This window comes from Nicotiana attenuata, chromosome 6, assembly GCF_001879085.1.
Source record: "Nicotiana attenuata strain UT chromosome 6, NIATTr2, whole genome shotgun sequence".
NCBI classification, from domain to species: domain Eukaryota; kingdom Viridiplantae; phylum Streptophyta; class Magnoliopsida; order Solanales; family Solanaceae; genus Nicotiana; species Nicotiana attenuata.
The window spans coordinates 57,932,305-57,957,696 of NC_031994.1; the positions used below are offsets into that span (position 1 = coordinate 57,932,305).

Below are 25,392 nucleotides of genomic sequence, written 5' to 3' on the forward strand. Positions count from 1 at the left end.
AGACTACAGAGTTCCTTCAATTCTGAGTATAAATGGGGATTATTTTGGGGTTTCTTCCTTTGATGGGATCTATTCAACAAATGACACGAACACTAAAGTGCAGTCAAAGGAGGTCCCTGTTGCCAAACACGTTCAATAGAGACAATCATATCACACCAGTAATACACTACTAGTTGGTTGCTTTAGTATCAAATAGTTGGCCAAATCATGAAGTGTAAAAACAACTCTGGGACAGCTTATATCCCCAGCTGTGTTGCTTGTTTATCGCATTCAAATAGAAACATCTAGAATTTAGCAAGACTTATCTCAATAGATGTTGTGCAAGTCTTTTACGTTCAACCACCAGTAAGGGAGAAGAAAAATAGCTCTCGTGAGAAAAGAAAATACACACCACATTCACCAAGGAAAAGACACTAATAGTTGCTTCAGCTCATTAGATGACAATTGCTCCAAATTCTTCTCACATAAAGAAAAAAAGAGGGTAGAATATTTCTACCCTAAGATATGTGGTAACAAAATCTACATTTCCTTCACAAGGATGAAGGCCGCTACCATATTTTTCTCCATACCATACCATACAGATAGCGCTGGAGTCTTTACTTACTCGTTCTCATATCACGGTTCAAAAAAGTAAGGAAAGAACAAGAAGCTTGCAGTTTTCAGAGACATGAGTATTTCTAAAACTGATACTTCAAAACTTCCTACAGGGAACTACTTTAAACCACTAGGTTAAGCTAAGTAGTTGTGGTACCTGATAGCCAACAACATTCTTATTATTTAGGATTTCTTTTCAATTCAATCACACACACTCCACAAGACAACAAAGAGAAGGAAAAGTCTGCTTTGCTTTTGGAACAAAAAAATCTTATAAATTCTTGAACAAGACAGGGCAAAGTATTCTTCTATCCAAGAGTGCAGAATATAGGGAGCACTGTAATAGACTAACAGGGCAAAGTATTCTTCTATCCAAGAGTGCAGAATATAGGGAGCACTGTAATAGACTCGAATATAGGGACAACTGTAATAGACTCTAATTCCATATAATTGAACAGCAAATTTTTCTCTCAAAGCCCTATAGTAGAAGCTTAAGAATCGCAGCATGAATGAACTAATGCTAGTTGGGCTAACAGGGAGCTCTATACTACCTTTAAGTGAAGCAGACAGAACGATCTCCATGTTTCAGTAACACTAAACTACCGTACACACTAAATCTTTTCTCTTTATCTTTCTTCCCTTGGCTACCCATGTTTTACATTACCATGTAGACAGCACAAGGAGCAAATCGTACAAGACACCATAAAGAAACTTCTTACAATTTTATCTTCTAAATCGAGAACCCTTGTTTGGTCTGCCATCATTCTTCCCATCCCACACAGAATACCAGAAGAAAAGTGACATCCAGAATAATACAGCAAAAAAGATCTGCATGGTGTCTTGTGCTTTGGAGAAAGATGCCATGATACCTGATTCAGAAATTTAAACATTTGTCAGGGATCCGTAACAATATGAGTACTATCACAGCATACACTCAAGGTAAAAGAGAGTTCCATTAGTTTCAAAAGATAAGTGAACAGTACCAAAGTTACTTGCATCAATCATTACACCTTCCCAGATTATCACTTAAGTCTGATGCTTGACCATCAGTATCTCATAGTACATTAAATAATTTGCAAGACGATCCCTTTAGTAGAGAAAATACAGCAAAAACAAGCTCCAACATGGACTCAAAAACAATGGCACAGCAGAAAAGCTATGCTAAGCCAGTAACTTAATAACGCGAGATGAAATTTCAAGCGATGTTTAAAGGTTAACAATTTTTTGTCCGTCAGTTGCTAATCCTGATCAATTCTAGTCATTGGAACGTGTCACTAACAATGTATTAAGTAGCTGCCAGATACTTTTACCTGGATTTGACCCCAAACCTCAACCCCCACCCCCGCCCCCACCCACCACCACACACACACAACAAAAAAAAGGAGGAACGAGAAAAGGGTATCAAAATATTTGTTTCAGGTTATTGAGCAAGTGACACAAATCATTCATTGGATAATTAATCTCTTTATTTAAGCCAATGATCGTTTCATCCAGGTCATTCATAAATAGTTAAAAAGCATCCCAAAATATAAGTGCACTGGTCAAAGTTCATTAATGACGATAGTGTTCAGCTCATTCCAACCATTAACCTCCACGTTATGACATCTGTTTTGTTTTTGTCATCGTGTTTCTCATTCTCCTCTGATGATTAGCATCCAAGTATCCATGTATCTTGCAGAACGAACATTTTGTTGTCCATTTGGGAGATCATTTGCTGCACTGTATCCAGAAATGCCACAGAGCTACAGTACATGGACGCTTGTGAAGGTATAAGATAAGGGTGGGATTATTTATCACCTAATACTTAGGATTCAGGGGGATTTAGTTTTCTGAATATCCTGTATTTTTATTACTTGCTATCAGTGCTCCTTCCATCCTTTCTTTAGCCGAGGGTCTACCGTAAACAGTCTCTCTCTGCCCTTCCAGGATAGGGGTAAGGTTGTTGTTATTATATTTACTTAGGATTCCCTGGAATGAGTATAGGTATGTCGGGATCGTCTAATAAATGTACAAGAATAAATTGAAAAGACATCGAACCACAATAAACAATTTTATTCCACAAGCATATCTCATGCAATAACAAAATATTCTAATACTTAATGCAATTCTTTTTTTCTTTTTTTTTTGGGGGTAGTTGCCAAGAAATTCATGAGGCATAATGGGCCCGCCCCTCTACCCTTCTCCACTTAAATACCAGGTTTTTGACTTTGGGCAGGGTTCAAACCCATGATGTACCTAACATACACATCATGCATTGCGCTCTTACAACCAGACCAAAGCCCTGGGGGCAATATTTTGCAGTTATACGCGTATATATATATAGAGTATGTATGTTAACCGGATCAAAAAAAACCACGGAAACCTATGCTTCTTAGTTCCTTCGCTGCCAACGCACCCTGGAAGAATTGATCAAATCTGGTATGCACCACACACCCACATCCATGTTATATCAGTGCAGCAGGGGGGGGGGGGGGGGTATTGAAGGATTCATATAAATATGCAAGATAGCTCTATAGTTGTTACTACCCTAAGCCAAGGTGCACTCTTTCCAACAGCTTCCATCTTTAAATATGAAGCAACAGATAGTTGAAACTGAAAGTAATTACATTATACATGAAAAACTTTTCGAAGTTGAAGAAAGATGCTTACAAGATTAGAAAGCATCAACATATACTATGTAAGAGACGAGTCTCCTATCTAGTATAAGGAGTATGTTGGGCCCTTTCTTTCCTAGTCCACTTGATTAGTAAAAGCCTTCTCTTTTATTTTTATTTGGTCAGCCCAGTTGGGTATTAGCCTTAGTAGAAGTGAAGCCCCATTCTAGAAGATTACCATGTGTCCTTAACGTGTTCTTCAATTAATGGGTCTGTTATTTTCTTTTATTTGTATTAGCTCAGTCCTAGTTGTCCTTTAAATATCATCAGAGTCTGTACAGGAATTAGGGAATTATGAAGAATTTCTATCTTTTCTTTTGATTTTCATTTTTGTCTTTCAATTGCTACTGTTCTATCGAGCTAATCACAGCTCAAGTGTTACAATTGGTATCAGAGCCTGAATCTTGGCAACGATGGTCGATAAACGTGGTACTCCGACGGATGAGGCCGTCAAACAATTGGAATCTCAGTTCCAAGACTTTACTGTCGATACCGCAAAGAAATTCGATAAGATGGATGAACGGCAGAATATTTTTGAAACAAAGATGTTGGATCTCGCGGAATCCACTAAACAAATGCAAGAAATGATACTGATGCAGCTAAGCTTGAACAAAACTCAAGGTCCGGTGGCCTCCACCAGTTCACCGGCAATGATGGGCTTCGGTGCTTTTGCCATGGAATCTGGGCAGTCTTGAGTTGCTAGTAATTATCACTCTAACACTTCAACTCCCTCTCAAACAACCACCGGCACCACTACAAGGAACGTCTCACACACACCTTCATCTTTTCCGTTAAACCAACCTTTTCCAATGAACCCTGTATTTTCTTCTAGCCAAATTCACACTCCATTATCGTCCCACCCATCGAACCCTTAAGCTGTAGCTTTTACACCGCCCAGCACCGCTCCTCTTGTTTCATTGGGCCAATCTTCACCTTCACCTTCATGTCAACCCTTGAACCCCCCTGTAACAGCTTACCGGCCCACAAATAATTTTTCTCCGACAAATCCATTATATGAGACCAACCAAATTCATCTGCCTTCGTCATATGGTCAGTATTATTCTCAGGGCCTAGTAGTTCCGGTTGGATCATTCAACCAACCAGCTATTGGTTGGTCTAACGATACTCCGAATACTCTGGATTGGTATGGGGCCCAGTTACATCATCTTAAATTGCCACGAGCCAAACTAGCTTTTCCGGAATTTGATGAACTTAATCCACGCAGCTGGATTCGTAGGTGTAACAAATTTTTTGAGTTGTATCAAGTTCATGATGACACCAAAATGATTTATGTTGCAATACACTTGAAAGATTTTGTTGACAACTGGTTTGACAGTTACATGCTTGATAGGGGTAGTCGTGTGACGTGGCCTACCTTTTGTGTGGATGTGTGTAAACGATTTGGCAACAACAGACCCGTAGGGGTGACATAAGAGTTTAATCGTTTGTCACAAATTGATGATGTTGAAAGTTATCAGCGAAGATTTGAAGAATTAAGGTGTTTAATTTCTTTGAATAACCCATCGTTACGTGAGTCCTATTTTGTGGAGTGCTTTATTGGGGGTTTGAAACCTGATATTCTGCCATTAGTAGAGTATGCTACTCCCAGAACATTGATGGATGCGTATAACTATGCCAAGCTTCATGAACAATCCTTCAATGCCCTTTACCAGCAGATGTGTTCTCAATGGACCAAGAAACTTTCTACACAATTTTCCAAGCCCACTTTTCCCCTAGCTCCAGTAAAAAGCCCTAATGTTGTTACCCTTAAAAGCCCAGCAAACCGAAAAATGTCCTTAGAAGAAATGCGTGCGAAGAACCTGTGTTATAAGTGTCTAGACAAATATCATCCCGATCACCAGTGTAAACCAAAAGCAGTACAAGCGATGGAAAGGGAAGAGTTTTGTGATGCTACTGAGGTTTTGCAAGAAGAAGGGCAAGAGGAAGTAGTGGAAGGACACGATCAGGGAGAAGTGTCCATTAATGCCATAATGGGCCGTGATAAAACTCCTTCGACCATTAAATTTTGGGTTGGGTTAAGAAGCATCGGATAATAATTTTGATTGACAGTGGATCCACTCCCAGTTTCATGGATCCACAATTAGTAAAATTGTTGTCAAGCCCTACTGATTTCTTACCTAGGCCAATGCGCGTAAAGGTGGCCAATGGTCAGTATGCATGGTGTCATGAACATAGCAAGCAATTTAAATGGAAGATCCAGGAGTTGGAGTTCACTTTTGATATGAAATTGCTTAAGGTAGGGGGTTGTGACATGGTACTAGGAATGGACTGGATTGACACTGTGGCACCTATGGTTTTACATACAAAACCACTGAGTATATCATTTATTAGGGACTCCAAAGTGGTTCATTTGCTAGGACATACTGAGATTCAACCCCCAACAGAAGTGGATGCTAGAAAGATCAGGAGGTTGCTCTACACTGGACAATGCAATTATGTAGCCCAATTGTTGTTGGCAGAAAAGTTCAAGACGGGGGATGAAATCCCAGAAGAGGTACAAAAGTTATTGAGCATTTACTCAGAACTGTTTCAAGAGCCTAAGGCCCTACCTCCAGCTAGGCCTTGTGACCACGCAATTGAGCTGTTACCAGGTTCTAAACCAGTCAACCTTAGGCCGTATCGCTACTCATTCGAACAAAAAAATGCCATTGAGGAGATTGTAGCTGATATGCTAAAGGATAACACCGTGACCACAAGTGTATCTCCTTTTGCTTCACCAGTCTTGTTGGTAAAGAAAAAAGACTCGAGTTGGAGATTGTGCGTAGACTATAGGAAGCTCAATGAGATTACAGTAAAAAATAAATATCCTATCCCTGTTGTTGAAGATTTACTTGATGAACTGTTTGGTGCCAAGTTTTTCTCCAAACTGGATTTGCGTTCGGGGTACCATCAAATCCGAATGAAGGTGGGTGATGAGTACAAAACTGCTTTTAAAACCCATCACGGGCTTTGGGAATTTCTAGTGATGCCTTTTGGTCTAACTGACGCACCCGCGACATTCTAGGCTCTCATGCATCAAATATTTGGCCCATTTTTAAGGAAACTTGTGCTAGTATTTTTTGATGATATCTTAATTTACAACACCTCCTTACATGACCACGTCAAGCATTTACAGATGGTGTTTGATCTTTTGAAGGCCAACCAATTGTTTGCAAAGTGGGCAAAGTGCAGTTTTGCTCAAAACCAAATCGAGTACTTAGGCCACATTATTTCTGCTGAAGGAGTCAGTACTGATGGGGCTAAAGTAGAGGCTATGTTAAGTCGGGCCGCACCTAAATCCGTCAAAGAGTTGAGGGGATTTCTGGGCCTTACTGGTTATTACAGGCGATTTATTAAAGATTTTGCTCTAATCAGCAAGCCTCTAACTGAGTTACTCAAAAAGGGCGGTTTCCAATAGACAGAGAAGGCAACCAAGGCTTTTGAGGAGCTTAAACAAGCCATGGTGAAAGCGCCTGTGTTAGCGTTACCTAACTTCACAATACCATTCGTTGTGGAAGTAGATGCGAGTGGAAGAGGCATTGGGGCAGTTTTGACACAAGGAGGCCGGCCTATTGCTTATTTGAGTCAATCTTTAAGCATGAAACACCTTGGGTCGTCTAGTTATGAAAAAGAATTGATTGCTCTCCTCTATGCCGTTGGTGGGGAGACATTATTTGCAACCAAGTCATTTCATAATTAAAACTGATCATTTCAGTTTAAAATTTTTGAAAGACCAGAGAATCACCACTTCTTTACAACATAAAGGTGTTACTAAGCTATTGGGCCTCAATTACGAAATACAGTTTCGTAAAGGAATTGAAAATAGGGCTGCAGATGCATTATCCAAGAAATTTGAGGAAGGAACTTGTGATGGGCTTTCAGTTGTGCAGCCCAGCTGGGTGAGAGAGATAATAGATAGCTATGAAGGAGACCAACAGATCCACGACCTCATCGCTAAGCTTTCTATTGACCAAAATTCAATACCAGATGTTCAATATCAATAAGGTATCATCAGGCATCAAGGTCATATATGGGTTGGAAGTAGTGGTCAGCTAAGGAAGAAACTCATTTCAGAGTTCCATACATCTTCCTGGGGAGGTCATTCAGGGGTGTCAGCTACTCAACAACGCATCAGGAATGTCTTCTATTGGCCTGCTATTTTACAAGATGTAAAGAATTAAATCAGAGAATGCGAGGTCTGCCAAAGAAACAAAGACGAAAATGTGTCTTGCCCAGGCTTGCTACAACCATTGCCCATTCCTACTCGAGCTTGGGAACATGTGGCGATGGACTTTATAAGTGGTCTGCCAAAATCACAAGGAAAAGATTTAGTTCTGGTAGTAATCGATAAATACACCAAGTACTCTCATTTTTTTGCATTAACCCACCCATACACTGCTTCACAGATTGCATAGGTCTTCATTGATAATGTATGTAAGTTACATGGCTTACCTACTTCTATCGTATTAGACCGTGACCCCATTTTCATTAGTACATCTTGGAGAGAGCTTTTTAAGGGTCTTAAGGTTCAATTGAAACCAAGCTCGGCATATCATCCCCAAACCGACGGACAATTTGAAAGGTTGAATCGTTGTTTGGAGACTTACTTGAGATGTATGACAGGCCATAAACCTACAGATTGGTGCAAGTGGCTCGCGCAAGCAGAATTTTGGTATAACTCGAACTTCCATAGCTCCCTGGGAATGTCTCCTTTTAAGGCTCTCTACGGCTATAAGCCTCCAATGCCCACATTTGAATTGGTAGCTCAGACCAAAGTTGATTCTGTGGATCACTTATTGAGGGAGCGTCAACTGATGGATAAAATGTTGAAGGATAATCTAATTCGGGCACAAAATCGAATGAGACATTTTGCCGATAATAGAATAAGTGAGAGGAAATTTGAAGTAGGTGATTGGGTCTTCCTGAAATTGCAGCCTTACCGACAAAGTTCAGTAGCATTGCGGCGCAATTTGAAGCTTTCAACTAGATTTTTCGGACCTTACGAGGTAGTGCGCAAAATCGGTTCAGTGGCTTACCAGCTCAAATTGCCAGAGGGATCAAAAATTCACCCAGTCTTCCATGTGTCTCAGCTCAAGAAGAAGATAGAAGATCAAATAGTGGCTTCACAGGACCCTCCTTATTGCACAAATGACGGGAGAATTCTGACTGAGCCAGTATCCATTTTAGAACGAAGAATGATCAAGAAAGGAAATCGGGCAGTGGTACAATGGTTAGTTCAGTGGGCAAACTTGCCGCCAGAGGAAGCTACATGGGAGGATCCTGCATTCCTCCGTTCTCAATTTCCAGGATTTAATCCATGAACCTCTGTCAAGGTTCTTTAAGGGGAGTGGAATGTAAGAGACGAGTCTCTTATCTAGTATAAGGAGTATGTTGGGCCCTTTCTTTCCTAGTCCACTTGATTAGTAAAAGCCTTCTCTTTTATTTTTATTTGGTCAGCCCAGTTGGGTATTAGCCTTAGAAGAAGTGAAGCCCCATTCTAGAAGATTACCACGTGTCCTTAACGTGTCCTTCAATTAATGGGTCTGTTATTTTCTTTTGTTTGTATTAGCTCAGTCCTAGTTGTCCTTTAAATATCATCAGAGTCTGCACGAGGAATTAGGGAATTATGAAGAATTTCTATCTTTTCTTTCGATTTTCATTTTTGTCTTTCAATTGCTACTGTTCTATCGAGCTAACCACAGCTCAAGTGTTACATACTAATGGATGGTTTTGTGAAGACGTGGTAAAATTGCTCCTAAGACATCTTAATTTTCAGATAAATTGCATCAAATTTTCTTGAAAAGAATAGCTCGAAAATATATCAAGCAAGAAACATAATCTCCTTTTCTTCTCCCCTAGGTGATTAAGAATCAGTTACAAGTCATTACATACTTTTGCAAGGAATTGGTAATAAATGAATCTGCTTCCCAACAGATATTATATCTAACAGAGATGGTATATTGAAGCTAAAACCTCGTCTAAGAATATAGTTCATGATATGAATCTTGTTTCAAACACAACAGTAGTTCTTACTAAAAGATACTACTCCAATAAGTAGTAGCATCAAAGTCAAATTTAGCTACTGATAGCGGTTTAATCTGAAGCAATAAATAGGAAAACAAAAAATTCAATACAAATACAAGAAAATGAGCTACAAATACCTGGAGATGAGGAAGTGTCTTCTTCGTTAGTGGGTGGGTCGGTTTGTGGAGGCGAAGGTGGGCCTGAACTGGTAGCCCGGCAGCGACCGAATGACGTATTAGGATAAGAAGAGGATTGGGTTATTGAGCTTTGTGGATGTAACACAAAAGAAGAGAAACGAAGGCTAGAGGCGGTGGTGGTAGCGGCGGAGTGCGAACACCGGCGCGGCGGCGTTACGGAATTAACAGCGGAGGTGGAAACAGTTGGCGGGGAACGGTGAATGTTCTTGAGAGAGAGCAACGATTTCATTTTGGAATTTTGTTATGTGACTGGAAGCAAGTCATTTCCATTCAAAACTAGTACAGTCGGACTAATTTGGGACACGTCTCACTTAATTTTCCCGACTGGGACAATTTTTCCTTTTTTATTATTTTTCTTTCTTGTTTCTCTGTTTTTTGTTTTTTCCCGACTCTTTCTCTCTGCTGTCCCGCTACAATTATGCAATTAAGGGGTCGTTTGGTAGAGTGTATAAGAATAATGCAGAATAGTGTATCAGTAATGTATGTATTAATAATGCATGGGTTAGTAATGCAAGCATTAGTTATGAAGATATTATTTCTTATCTATTGTTTGGTGTGGTGTATTAAAATTATAATGCATTGCATAATTTTTTTAAAAAATAGTTGTTTACGAAAATGCCCTCCATATTCTCTAGCTTTAAAGAACTCTAAGGATAATTTTGTCTTTAACCATACAAATGCATGCATTAATAGCCTTGGTATTACTAATGCCATGGTTTTCTATGCATTACTTATACATAGGATAATACCAAGTATGATGTATAACTAATACAAGTATTAATTATACACAAGTTAAAAAATAATACCAAACAAGGTATTAGCAATGCATAGAGCTAATGCTTGCATTATTTTTTCTAATACCTCCTACCAAACGACCCCTAAATGACATGACTTGGTTTTGGAAAAACGTTACTGAAATAAATTTCTAGAGCCGTCAAGATGGATTTGTCACTAATATCAACTCAAATGCTCAATTAATTCAACATGCTAGTTCAATAGAGTTGGGTTAATATCTTTTCAGCTCAATTAAAATTGAGGAATATTCATTTGAGTCATTCCGTCATAAAGTTTGTTTGACCAAAAAGTATAACACCTTTTGTTAAACTAATTAAATAAGAAGATAGAGGGTAAATCCTAATTAAGGATAATTAATTCTAGATCTAAGATGGATAACATAAATAGAAAAATATAGTTGAGTACAAATGCTGACAGAGTTATGGCCGGATCTAATAGTATGAAAAAGACCGTGCATTAAATAACATTAAATGGCAATAAAATATAAATAAAGGAGAAGATTCACTCAATCTTGAGTGAGGTGGATCCTCTTTTATTTGATAAAGATGAATGATAGATAAATACAAGAATCTTAGGACCCTTTTCGGATCTGATGGAGAATGTGGGATAACAGAACATCTAAACTCTTTAGAGAGATATGTTTTTATTTTTTCTAGAGATAGAGAGTCTCCTTTTTTAGAGAAGTCCTCTGTTCCCCCCCCCCCCCCCCTCCTTTTCTTATCTCTCATGCTCTTTATATGGGATATCCCAAGGAGCCCTAAACAGTACAATTAGAGAGAATATTCAGTAGAATATTCCCTTTGAAGATTCCAAAGCAAAANACGGAGACGTCTGTACTTATCTTCGAGAGGCTGAGGAACTATTAGGACAATCTCACTTCCTTCATTCTTATCGTGCGAGCTTATTGATCTTGGAGTTTGAACTTTTATTCTTCCATTCTCTCACCGGCAGTGAGGACACGAGCTGCAGTTATCAATGACGCTACTTCCGGAGCAGGTATCGCTAGATGCAGAGATCGATGAGGAGTACGTGCTGCAGCTAGACCACACTCTGGGCAGTGAGTTTCCGTTGGTCAGGTTCCAGGCGTCATGGCGACACAATTTGTGGTTCTAGTTTAGCCCATGGTCAGGGCAGCAACATCCGAGGGAGAGCAACTTAGAATTTGCAAGGTTCAAGAAAGAGTGACCCTCCTGCATTCAGCGGTTTGGCTTGAGAGAGCACAATGGGTTTCATAGGGGAGTGTCATCGGATTATCAACACTATGGGTATTGCAGAGACAAGTGTGGTTGCTTTTACTATGTTCCAGCTTGACGGAGCGACTTATCAGTGGTGGTGGACATATGAGTTGGGTAATCGGCCGATACAGTTTCACTTACATGAGTTCAGTTTTAGAGATGTTTTGAGAGAGTTTGTACCTCAGTCACTTCGGTTCAGCATGGCTCGAGAGTTGGAGTCAAATGTTTCGTTTCAGCAGGTGGTAGGGACTGTTCGCCGGTTAGAGGGCATATGGGACCGGGAGCGAGAGGACAGACGAGATATGGGTGGAGCATCTACATATATAGGAGTATATTTTTGCAGGTCGAAAAGTTAAAATGAGAAAAACCACGTTCTTAGCTCTGCCATTGTATTTGAATATTAATTACAATTAGTATTAGTACCCGCACGATGTGCGGATAGTATTATAATCCTGCTAAATTGTATAAATTAAAAAGAACAAATTATATGAATAACTTTTGACATAAACTTAAATATTATAACTCCATATATAGTCGGTGATACAAACAAATAAAGATACAATATGATTCAAAAATAAATACTCCTTCCCTTTCAATTTACATAAAATATTTTTCTTATTAGTTTGTTCCAAAAGAATGGCACATTTATGTATTTGGAAATAGTTTAACTTTAAATTTTTTATTTTACCCATTTTACATATAATGAGAAGTTTTTACGCCCATACAAATATCATGGCCCCACAAAACTGTTAGGATCATAATTTTCAAAAGTCTTCTTTTTCGTTCGTAAACTCCGTGTCAAGTCAAACTATCTCATCTATATTGAAACTGAGTGAAGTCATACTATATAGAGTACTAATAAAAATACATTTAGTATTATCTTAATTTAAATTATAAAAATATATTATATTATTATCTCAACATAGTAACTTCTCACATCAACATCAACTCCTACCTGCCTAAAATTACACAATGAAAAATTAATATATACATACATGTGAATTTGTTGAATCTACACTCAATGATTCTAGTTCATAACACGCAATTGAATCTAGAGAAGAATCTGGAGAAATCTAGAAGGAGAAATGAAGAGAAGACAAAGCGATGTGCTGTCTAGCCTCAGAAGCAGATACAGTGTTAATCTTTTATTCGTTCATTTGTGGCAGGAGGCGGGTTCATATGTCTGGCTGGTAAGCAAAGATTTGGGGAAGATTGGCTGGTGGCCAAACTATTGTGATTAAGGTGAGTTCATGGCAAGGTGTCGATTTAAGTATAACCAGCGGGCCATCTCCTGCATAATGAGTTTGGATTGTGTGTCTTGTATGAGGTTTCCATTCGGTGGAGTGCATATGTCATCATTTCAGTGCATTTGGGGAAGTTGTTTGACTATTGCAATGATGGGTAAGTGCTTGGCAGAATCTTCAGGGTGTTCTATGATCAGTATTGCATGAATTTTTGAAGTATTCAGGTAAATAGTCGTGCGGATTGGGGCATGCTGTGAAGATATAGTACTTTGGGGTGCTAATGAGGTGATCTATGGCTTCGAGCTAAGTGGTGGAGTCTGCTAATGACGATCGGATTGTAGGATCATGGGCCGTATCAATTTCCAGACAGAGATCGCTTAGTTATTCCTTTGAATGGGCTTATGCTGGTGAAGCACGGGTTGCCCGACGCGTATTAGCTGTGTATTGAAGATCAGAGTAAGATGAGTGGTTATCGAGAAGGTTCTGGCAAGTTCCAGGTCTTATGTAGCCTTTAAGGACTTATTGAATTTGTCTGCGGGCAAGCTTGAAATCAGTAGCGAATGGTAATTGGATATGCGGTATTTCCTTGTCAAGAAAGGTCTACATGTCAATGTTGGAGTGATGCAAGAAATGGCTTCGGGTTTCCATGAAGTTCCCTTAGGGCGGTCACATCGGATTGAGTTACTTTCGGGTTCGCAGTATGCGTGACTCGGTTGAGTTAGAGGCGATTGGTTCTGATAACTCGATTATGTGTTACTGAGTTCCGGAGAACTTTTCATGGTTATGACCACGGTCGGAGTTGATGTTTTCTACAGGTATAGGAGCTATATTGCTGATGGTTCAGAGTTGACTATGAGACGATCGTAGTGTTGCTAGTTAGCATGTTAGAGGCGAAGCGCCGTGTGGGGTTGAAAAGTGGCATGTACAAGGTTGCAGTTAGTTTTCGAGGGAAGGATATGTGTTCTTGATGGCACAAATAATTTCGGGTGTTTAAGGTTTTGCTGGCACTATATGTTTTCATCGAAGCGCCTGTTGCCAGGTACATTGTGTTTTGACTTATGAGTGCATTTCCGTAAGATGATGTAGTATGAGTTACGTGTCAGCCATCTGAGTAGCGATGTTGAAAATAGGGATAAAGATTTTGGTATTTGTGAGGTTCAGAGACTGGATGTTCTCGTTGGCATACTATTCCTTGATTGCGAGCTGTGAAGAAATGTTGAGGATTGGATGATTGATAGTAGGTGTTACAGAAAGATTGCTACGGACCTTTGGAGGGTTAATACATGTTGGGGGATGATCGGAAATTGGTTTGGGAGTTGCTTTTGAGCCTAATGAGAATGTGTATTCTGTATCGGATCGGACTTGTTTGTTTTTGCGCAGTTGTTATCACATGTATATCATCGGGCGGAATGGATGTTATTCGCGCCTTGGTTTATGTTATATGTTTCTCTCTTATACTATGACAGGTTGTGAGGGTTACATGATTCTTCACGCGCATATTATGATTCAGTTTAGGCCTCATGGCATTATGGGCGAGAGTACCTTTGTGATGTTGATTTGCTTATTGCACCATTGTTGTGCTTGTCTTTCTCAGTATTGTTTGTCCTAATGATTTTTCCCACAGTTATATTTTGTGCACTCTGTTGTGCTTGATGTTGACGCACATGTGATCAGTGAGCCGAGTATTATGACTCGATGGGTACCCTATGTGGATTGATATGATGGGATCGAGTTGCACGCCGCAATGGTACAGTGATGAAATGTGACTCCTTATTCTTGTTTCGTGTATTTTGCTTTCAACTTGTTAGAAATAGTTCATAGTAAAGTGCAAAAAATTTCCTTGTCTGTTTAGCTTATTTAGTAGTCTTCTTATTTAGTTTTCTTACTGTTAACTGTCATGTATGGATTATTACTAGTTAGTGTACGGAACCGGGTTGTGAGGCGCTCCATATGATTATTGTTGATACTTTTCGGTGTGGCTGCTTGTGTTTGTTGATACCCAATTTTTCCCTATATATTTTAAATATGCATAAATACCTTCAAAATAGCATATATATGCATATATAAGCATGCACAAGGTTTTATAATTTTTCTCATGATTTTAAGGATTTAAATTGATTTATTTTCTCCCCTTTTATTCATAAAATCCCAATAATTATTTCCCAAATTATTGTTATGATGATTTATTCATTTAATTTCTATACTTATACCAAAATGTAATTAATATAACTTTTATGCATTTTTGTAATTACATTTGGTAATTTTCAAGCTAAATTGCATATAATTGCAATGTTAGCCCATTTTAATGTATAATTATATTTTATACTTGTAAAATTGGCCCCTATATTTTTAAAATGATAATTATATATTTTAAATCATTTTGGTATAGAATAATTATTTTCAGAAACTATTTTATTATTTATTAAAATTAAAATAGGAAAAATTGGCTATTTAAATCATAGCTAGATTTGGCTTTCAATTTTAGCCTAATTAAACCCAATCCCAGCCCAATATCCTATTAAATAACCCGACCCAGGCCCCAAACACTTCCTACCCGACCCAAAACCCATCAGATCCTGGCCGTTGATCTAAAAGATCAACGGCCCTCATTTGTTCTTTCCTTTTTAATTCATACAACCCCCAACCCTAAATCATTTCAAACCCCCGCCGCCTTTGAATTATCTGGTCTTCTCTCTTCTCTCAACCCAACCCTAGCCTTCTTCAACCACCGCCTCCTTATCCGGCCATCTCCGGCGACCCCCTTTCAACCCCAAGCCTCCAATGGTTTCCCCCTTGCCTTGCTCATCATCTCTGAGGCCTTTAAGGGCCTTGGACCATGCCGACTTATGTCTTGGGTTGCTGTTTTGGTTGTTCATGGCTTCTCCGGTGTGATTTTGGGCAAAATCAAACCATATTTGTTACAATCTTTGAAGTTTATAGCAGGTTCTTCCGTTTCTATCCGGGTTTCCTTTGAAACCCTAACTTTTGTTTGAATCTCTCAGATCTGTGCTATTTTTAACGACTCAAATCTGTTTCTTTCTATGTTCTACACTGTTCTCAGACCTCTCTTTAAAAATCTTCAACTTTGAGCCGTTTTTACTTTCTTTAAAGTTAGGGTTTCTCGGAGTTTCTTCTACACTTGTTTAAACTGATTTTTCTTTATGTTTAAACCTCTTTCCTTGCTTATCTCGACTGATTCTATGTTCTTACTGCTCTTTAACTCGCCTATGTTAAAAAGACCTAATTTTTAAGATCTTCTTTGTCTTGGTTTTGTGTGTTAGCCTGACTACTTGATTCTTGTTAAGCTTCTGTGGTTACCATGCTTCGAATGTGTTTTACTGAGTCCTTAGCCTACTTATATCACTTCTGCGTGATTGTGTTCATCTTGTTTGTTCATCTCCTGCCCCTTTCTGTCGATATTGCTGACCTTGCCTGTTTGCTACGTCTGTTTGATCTTCTCTATTTATATGTTGAAGTATAGAATCATGGCTCTCCATTGATTGATTCTGATTTCCTTAATTGATGGTTTGATTGAAAGATTTTCTTTTAAAACCCTAAAGTTCTACCTTGTCTGTTTAAATTGACTGATTTTATTACCTTATTTGCTGTGGTACTTTATTCTAACTAAATCATTCCCTTAATTGAAGTTTTCTGAATTTAGTCCTAATTGACTACCCTATGCTTACCGAACTTTGATTCTTTCCTTATTAGTCATGTACTGATTTTTTCTTGCCTTATATGCTACTGGTTCTTACCGTTTGAATTAGTTCCCTTAATTAAGGGAGTACTTGCCTTGATTTTCTGATTGATTGATTCTGAGTTCCTCAATTATTATGCTACTATGATTTTTACCTTATTTACTACCTGTTTTCAAACTATAAATACTCTAGTCTTTCATTAGCACAGACACGAACACTTGGGTTCAAAGACTATTTCTCATACTCTAAAAATCTCTGCTCTCTCTCTTGTGCTATCTGCTATTGTTAGCCGGCTGCAAGCCAAGGCTAACCATTTGTGCTCTCTTGTTCTTTTCATTCTGCTTACTCTCCTCTTCACTGGTATGTCCTAGTTTCAATTCAAAGTTCCAACAACAACATGATTCTCTTATTGTTTCAGTTCTTCTTGTTTCTGGTTTGCTTCTATTTGTGGTTCTGTTGTGAAACTTGTAGTTAAGAACACATTACTAGCATGTTAATATGTCTTTCCCTTCCTTTAGATTAGTATATTACCATTATGTGTGTTTCTGAGCATGTCTTACCAATTGTCTCTCACCTGTTGTATGCTTACCATACTACATCCCATAAATCCCAAATCCCTATCACCCCTCTATGTGGTTGTGTTCTTCATGTCTGGTTTTGTGACTATGCCAGTGTCAGCTATTTCTGAGCATGTCTAAACCAGTCCTAGACCCTGGCTGGGTTCTGTGTTTGCAGTCAAATGTTCTATGTGTCCCAAACCCCCTTGCCCCTGTGTGTGATTACTGAATTCACTTGGTTCTGTGAACTAGCCGTGTTTGGACTGTGTTAACTATTCCAATCTCTTTTTCTCAAACCATCTCTTACTTTCAAAAAAGGCTTTTGTTAAATACAGTTTCTTACTAAGACCTTTTCAACTTGTGTCCACCACTTCTCACTCTACTCTTAGTCAATAAGTTCTGCCCTCTCTACGTATGTGTACTGCCTTGGGATCCTTGAGAACCCTCTGAACTCTGGCATACTGAGGCTGGCCTTTCCATACTGCACTTGTTCAATTCTCGGTTGCTAAGTCTAGGTGTAAGCACTGCCCGGGATCCTTGAGATCCTTAGGGAACTTTGATGCACCTAGACTCTGATTTGTCTATGGAACTGAGGCATATGAGACCATTGGAGGCTTTGGGAAACCTGGGCCTAATTGAAGGCTCCCTATAGAATAGCTTCTTGATTTTCTATTTTATTTATGTAATTCATTGGCCTGTAATAATTTGTAAACAGATATTGGGGTATTTAGTGAAAAGGGGTTGGGAGATACATATTTTCTGGTGTAATACGGGTAAAAATCCTGCTCTTGGGACTTTACTTTTTCAGGTCTCTTTGTTCTATAGAAAACATGCTCTTAGGACTTTACTTTTTCAAGTCTGTTTGTTCTAAATAGAAAACATGCCCTTAGGACTTTACTCTTTGAATCTGATTGCCTTGCCAAATAGAAATCATATCCATTGGACTTCACCTTTAAGTTTGCTTACTCGTCAAGTAGAAACCATGTCTATAAGGTTTTACATTCTGTCATGTTTTAGAAACCATGCATATAGGTTCCAAGAAATCATGTCTTAAAATCAGTTTAATAATAGATATCATGTCTATAGGACTTAATTCATATATAGTTATAATGAGTACTTCTGTATGTTGCCACATTTGCAAATCGACTAAAATCAGTAATACGCCTAGATATCATGCCTATAGGGAGTCCTACTCGCAATTCTATCTGTTAATCTAATTTAGTCTAATGAGCTCCTTTAATCACGCCTAGTTCATTCCTGAATTGGTCTTATTAAGTATTAAGCAAGTTCTGAAACAAGTTCTTTCAAACTGCCTTATCTCATTAGATATCATGCCTATAAGTATTAAAGGAGCCTATTTCAAAATCTGTTCGTTTCTGCATTAATAGATATCAGTATCCTGCGTATAGGCATGCCTCTAGGGCACTTTCAAAATTGCATTCTCTGAAAATGTCTCTATCGTTTAATGCTTTCTGATCCTAACGGGCTTTAAAAGGAGTCCTTAGGCAACTTCTAGGGTATAATTTCTGAGTCTAAAAAAAGGGGTTTGTTTGTTTCTGCATATTCACTTAGATATCCTGCTTTAGGACATTGTTTAATAAAAGACCTTAACTGTGCTTGAGTCATGCTGCTTGTATGTTTGTTTGAGGAGGAAACTCTGAGCCTCTTAATTGCTCCCATTATGTGTGAAAGTCCCAAAATACTTTTGACTGTCGCCTTAGAATTTTCGCCTTTTAAAAACCTTAGGGGTATGTCTAGAACCACCTATAGGTAGAGGTCCTAACTCCCTCCAGGACCATTAAGAAGGGACGGGTAGCAGCATGCAATAGGAATCGTTGACCAAACACTCGCTTTGCATGACCAATAAGGGGACGGGAAGGGTAGACATGGATATGATGACCGGTGCGCTAATGCCACGCGTAGCCCCTTTCCAAGGAGTGATTACCGGGCATTGTACTGATGTGATCCTATAGGCTAACCAACCTAGGACCCCCCTCTCCCCAAATCCTCTTTACTTGAAGCTTTATCTTCCTTTTATACATACAAACTGTTTAAATTCTTATTTGAGCTATACAATGCCCAACATGCTCTGCTTGCAATTATCTGCTTCAATTGTTTATTATATTTTTGGACTAATTCGTAAGTACAAGTTCGGTCGGGACCCACAGTTATGGACCAAGAGGGGTTCCTAACACCTTCCCCTCGAGGTTACTTCGAGCCCTTACCCTAATCTCTGATAATGCAGACCAACCCAAGAGTTAATCGCTCTAGGTAGCCTAACGCACCATAATCCGTTAGGTGGAGACTCTTCAAATACCCAATTCCCAAAAAGGAATTGAGTCATTACACCCCATGAATGTCGAAACCCAAACCCCCTCCCCGTCAGAAAGGGGAGGGAAAAAAGGGGGCGCGACATCATGGCGACTCCGCTGGGGATATCTTTTAGGCTCTTACCACAACGAACTTGCTCTTATAAATTAGTCCAAGCATGCTTATCCCATACCCTGCTCCCTTATTTGAATTTAACTGTCTATTTTTCAAGCATTTATGATTTCTCTATTGCCCTGAAACTAATTTGTCTCCTTATTTCCTTTTTCCTGTAACCGTCTTTCAATTATTTAAATACTGTACTTATTTTTTTTCCTACGTGAAAATACTTGACTACATGTTATTAATTGCTGCATAAATCATGCTCCGCATCATATTCCACTCGTGCGTCTCAAATCCTATAGCAACGCTTTAATGAGTGGTTGCGCTCTTCCTATTTGCTACCCTTAAATTCGGAAAGGCTTATTTGCGGTAAAACCAGTTGATCAGCGGTGCAGTCGACGGTTCCGTGCCTTCCCCCTCAAGTTGTCCGCTTGAGGGTATCAGTCTAAAACCCCATAGAAACTTTACTCTGGTTAAAATTGTGCATGCATCATGGTCAAACCTAGTCGGATCGGTTATGTTGTCCACATAATGATCCTCTAAGATAAGCCTTATCCAAAGTCCATCGGGTTTTCCATAATCCCAATGGACACAACCACGTTCTGTGCATTAATTTGGAGAACTAAATGCTGATATGTTGATCATAAATGTATAAATAGTCAAGTCCGGTGGGGGTAAGGTCTAACCTTTTGTTTTGCCGGAAATGAGGCACGAGGTCCCCAGCTTCGGTATGGTTAGCATACCCTCACTCTTGCTATACTGGTGGAGGAATCTTCCATCAAATGACCAAATCAATGAATGGAAAGAAAGGGCCGTCAAGACTAGCGAAAAGCTAGAATATCTGGAGTACAGCCTGTTGGAATTGGAAGGAAAAGTGAGGAAGAGAGTCACCGACTGCCAAAACGCTGAGGGAAACGAATGAGGACATTTGGCAAAGGCAGCAGTCTTACTGATGAACCTACGCGAGCTGGAGGATTTGATCAACGAGAACATTCAACCTGGGGAAGGTCCTTCTGGGACCAAATAGATTAGATTTACTTGCTTTTCCTAAAATATAATAAGGCCAAGTGCCAGTAGTGACCTAGTTTATTTTAGTGTCATTTTGGGATTCAACTATTTTATATTATGAAATGAAGCATTTATTGGCATTAAAAGTTCTCCAAATTTATTTGTCGCTAGGCCTACCTCGGGCACAACGAGGCTCCCAATTAGGACGTGAATTTATATTTCCGCAATATTTGTTTAGATACTGCAAACATTTCAGAATCCTCACTGACTTGTTACCTTTTGTTTTAGCTTATTTTTTATTTATTATTCCCATCCCCTGAGGTTGGTTAGCACATACTGGCATCATTAGCATACCTAAAGGTCTTCCACATCCTCTTCTTCCAAGTGATCCTAAAAGCAAAGGAAAAGTCGGAATAAATGATACGATGCAGTGCAATAATTGAGGAGGAGGAGGAAGAAGGCCTCACCATTCAGACTATGGCGAAGGGAGCTATTCTCAGAAACTGGACCGCCACACCATCCCGAGCCCACCGAGTCCCTGGGTAGCTTGGCAGAATTTATAGCCGTTCTAGGCATTTTAAATTTCCAGCAATTTTGTTTTAAGATTTCTTTGTTTCAAAATAAATGCTCAATTCATCGAGCCAAGCTTTGTCTGAACAATTTTCTCAGTTTTCATCAAATGCATTTGTCCTTTATCATTATTCATTACTATTTTTATACTTTTCCCTTCTACAGTGTTATTATTACTTTTCCTGATGAACCAGTAACTATGACATGTAATGAGGCAACGCAACATGAGAATAGTGACTCAGAGGAAGAAGATGAGATACCTGAGGAAATTGTCAGAGAAGTTGAGAATTTTAAGAACAAGCCTAAGTCCAACTTGGACGAAACAGAAGCAGTAAATTTGGGAGACGTCGAGACCGTCAAAGAGACCCACATCAGCATTCACTTGTCGCCAATAGAGAAGGAAGAAAACATCCGTTTTCTAAAGGAATATGAGGACATCTTCGCATGGTCGTATGACGATATGACCGATTGAGCACATCTATAATAGCTCACAAGTTGCCTACCAATCCCATGTGTCCGCCAGTCAAGCAGAAACTCAGAAAATTCAAACCAAACATGAGTTTGAAAATCAAGGAGGAAGTTACCAAGCAGATCAAAGCCAGAGTTCTCAGGGTGGTTGAGTACCCAACATGGTTAGCTAACATTGTGCCAGTTCCGAAGAAAGACGGGAAGGTCCGAGTATGTGTTGATTATCGGGATTTAAACAAAGCAAGTCCCAAAGACGACTTCCCACTGCCAAATATACATATCCTGATCGATAACTGCGCCAAGCATGAACTCCAATCCTTTGTAGATTGCTTCGCAGGTTATCACCAGATCTGGATGGATGAAGAAGATGCCGAGAAGACAGCTTTTATTACGCCTTGGGGTGTATACTGTTACAAGATGATGCCATTCGGTCTAAAGAATGCTGGGGCTACTTACATAAGGGCCATGACAACCATCTTCCATGATATGATACACAAGGAAATAGAGGTATATGTGGACGACGTCATTATCAAATCCAAGAGGACCGCAGATCACATAGCAGACTTGAGGAAATTCTTCGACAGGCTCAGGAGGTACAATTTGAAGTTGAACCCCGCAAAGTGTGCATTCGGGGTTCCTGCAGGAAAGTTATTGGGATTCATTGTCAGTCGCCGAGGGATCGAGCTAGATCCGACTAAAGTCAAAGCACCTAAAAGCAAAAAGGATGTGATGAGCTTCCTAGGACGGCTCAACTACATCAGTCGATTCATAGCACAGTCCACAGTAATATGTGAACCCATCTTCAAGATGCTGAGGAACGATGCCGAGACAAGTTGGACCGAGGATTGTCAGAAAGCTTTTGACAAAATCAAGGAATACCTGTCCACACCGCTAGTTCTGGTCCCGCCAGAACCAGGACAACCTTTTCTCCTTTATCTATCCATGTTAGATGGAGCCTTCGGATGTGTTTTAGGACAACATGATGAGACAGGAAGAAAGTAGCAAGCCATATATTACTTGAGTAAGAAATTCACACCTTATGAAGCACGGTATTCTCTACTTGAACGCACTTGCTGTGCTTTGACCTGGATAGCCCAGAAATTGAAGCATTATTTCTGTGCCTACACTACATACCTCATATCCAGGATGGATCCCCTGAAGTACATATTTCAGAAGCCCATGCCTACTAGAAAGTTAGCTAAATGGCAGATACTACTGAGTAAGTTCGACATCGTCTATGTAGCTCAAAAGGCAGTCAAGGGACAAGCATTGGCAGATCACCTCGCTGAAAATCCGATGGGAGAGGAATATGAACCCTTGAAAATGTATTTACCTGATGAAAAAGTATCATTCATAGGAGAAGACATTACTGAAGCATATGACGGTTGGTGGATGTTCTTTGACGGAGCCGCCAATTTCGAAGGAGTAGGCATTGGAGCAGTTTTGGTGTCAGAAACGGGTCAACATTACCCCGTTTCTGCTAAACTCAGATTTCCCTGCACCAACAATATGGCGGAATATGAATCTTGCATACTAGGGCTTAACATGGCAGTCGACATGAACATTCAGGAGTTGTTGGTGATCGGTGATTCATATTTGCTTGTGCACCAGGTACAAGGAGAGTGGGCCACCAAGAATTCCAAGATATTGCCATATCTGCACCATGTGCGGGAATTGAAAAGGAGGTTCACAAAGATAGAATTCCGACATGTGCCCAGAGTTCAGAATGAGTTCGCCGACGCATTAGCCACTTTGTCATCCATGATACAACATCCAGATAAGAACTATATTGATCCCATCCCGGTAAGGATCCATAATCAGCCGGCATATTGTGCTCATGTCGAAGAAGAAACAGATGGAAATCCTTGGTTCCATGACATCAGGGAGTACTTATCAAAAGGAGAATACCTGGAGCATGCGAATCACACTCAGAAACGCACGCTCCGGATATTGTCAAATCACTTCTTCCACAGTGGAGGGAACTTGTATAGATGAACTCCGGATTTGGGTTTACTAAGGTGTGTCGACGCAAAGGAAGCTTCTAAGCTACTTGAGGATGTGCATGCTGGGACCTGTGGTCCGCACATGAACGGTTTCGTCTTGGCCAAGAAATACTCAGAGTAGGTTACTTTTGGATGACCATGGAGACGGATTGTATTCAGTATGTCCGCAAATGCTTTCAGTGTCAAGTGCATGCCGACATGATAAAAGTACCGCCAAATGAGCTCAATGCAACAAGCTCACCTTGGCCATTCGCCGCCTGGGGAATGGATGTTATTGGTCTGATTGAGCCCACTGCTTCGAACGGACATCGGTTCATTCTGGTAGCCATTGATTACTTCACAAAATGGGTAGAAGCTGTATCTTACAAAGTTGTAACCAAGAAAGTCGTCGTAGATTTTGTCAAGGATCGTATCGTCTGCCGGTTCGGAGTTCCTGAGTCCATTATTACTGACAATGCCGCCAACCTCAACAGTGATCTGATGAAAGCTATAGGTGAAACTTTCAAAATCAAGCACAAGAATTCCACTACCTACAGACCTCAGATGAATGGAGCCGTAGAAGCTGCCAACAAAAACATTAAGAAGATACTAAGGAAAATGGTAGAGAATCACAAGCAGTGGCGTGAGAAGTTACCCTTTGCTCTGTTAGGGTACCACACCACAGTTCGCACGTCAACCTGGGTAACCCCCTACATGTTGGTTTATGGTACCGAGGCTGTCATCCCAACCGAGGTGGATATTCCTTCTTTAAGAGTCATACAGGAAGTGAACTCAGCGATGCGAAATGGATAAGAAGTCGCTATGAACAATTGGCCCTTATCGATGGAAAGAGGATGAACGCAGTATGCCACGACCAACTCTATCAGAACAGAATGTCTAGAGCTTTCAACAAAAAGGTCAAACCAAGATAGTTCGCACCAGGGCAGCTGGTATTGAAGAAAATCTTCCCGCATCAAGATGAAGCCAAAGGGAAATTCTCTCCCAACTGGCAAGTTGCGTATATGGTTCACAGGGTCCTGACAGGAGGAGCACTCATACTTGCAGAGATGGATGGAGAAATATGGCCAAAACCAATCAATTCAGACGTAGTCAAGAGATACTATGCTTAGATACTTTGCATTTCCTCATTTGATGTAATTGAACTACGCTTGACCTGATTCACGTTTAAGAGGGGATACGTAGGTAGCCTTATGGGTTCGGTCATATCATAATAAAATTTTCATTTCCCCCCAAAATCAGAAACTAGGGTAGAATTTTGAGGAAGGTCCTCAAAATTTCGGGACAAGTCCAGCCAGCACCATCACATGATAGGAAGTCAGTCATTAGTCAAGAACCGGGGCAGAATTTTGAGAAAGATTCTCAAAATTACGAGGAAGATTTAGCAAGGTCCACCATTCGCAAACGGTTAGAGATCGTCTACCAAACTGGGGCAGAATTTTGAGGAGGACCCTCAAAATACCAACATAAGAGAGCTGCAATGCCTTTGAAATGTGTCACAATCGCTAGTTCATCAAAAAATTACTTGATATATCAATACGCTTCCAAAACGATTCTATTTTATCAATGATTGCATATTTTTCGAAAATCATATTTTCATAACAGTCAGGTGCTACCTAGGGGAACTCGAAGGGGGCTTCCAGAGCGGAGCAGAGCAAGGCCGACATACGAAGTAAGAACTAACCTCCCCTCATAAAACTTACGATTTTTCTTTGAACGCAGGCATATTTGACGTAACGGTAGCATTCGCGGAACATGTATACACAAAGCAAATTCAACATCCATCTGGCCATCAGACACTGAATATATCCTAGCTAAGACATACTCTACCCTTATTTGCTATTCTCTCTTTGCATGAGTCTAATCTCTGACTCCATACTTGCATGAGTCTAATCTCTGACTCCACATTTGCATGAGT

At 39.8% G+C, this 25,392-nt stretch overlaps 1 protein-coding gene across 1 annotated transcript; it reads right to left on the reverse strand.

The window, feature by feature from the left end:
- Nucleotides 828-9,753, reverse strand: LOC109227047. The gene is made up of 2 exons (XM_019392041.1): nucleotides 9,410-9,753; nucleotides 828-1,463 (listed from the first exon to the last, which is right to left on the reverse strand). Exons 1-2 carry the CDS (start codon nucleotides 9,696-9,698, stop codon nucleotides 1,318-1,320), a joined length of 435 nt encoding a protein of 144 aa, XP_019247586.1. The 5' UTR covers nucleotides 9,699-9,753; the 3' UTR covers nucleotides 828-1,317.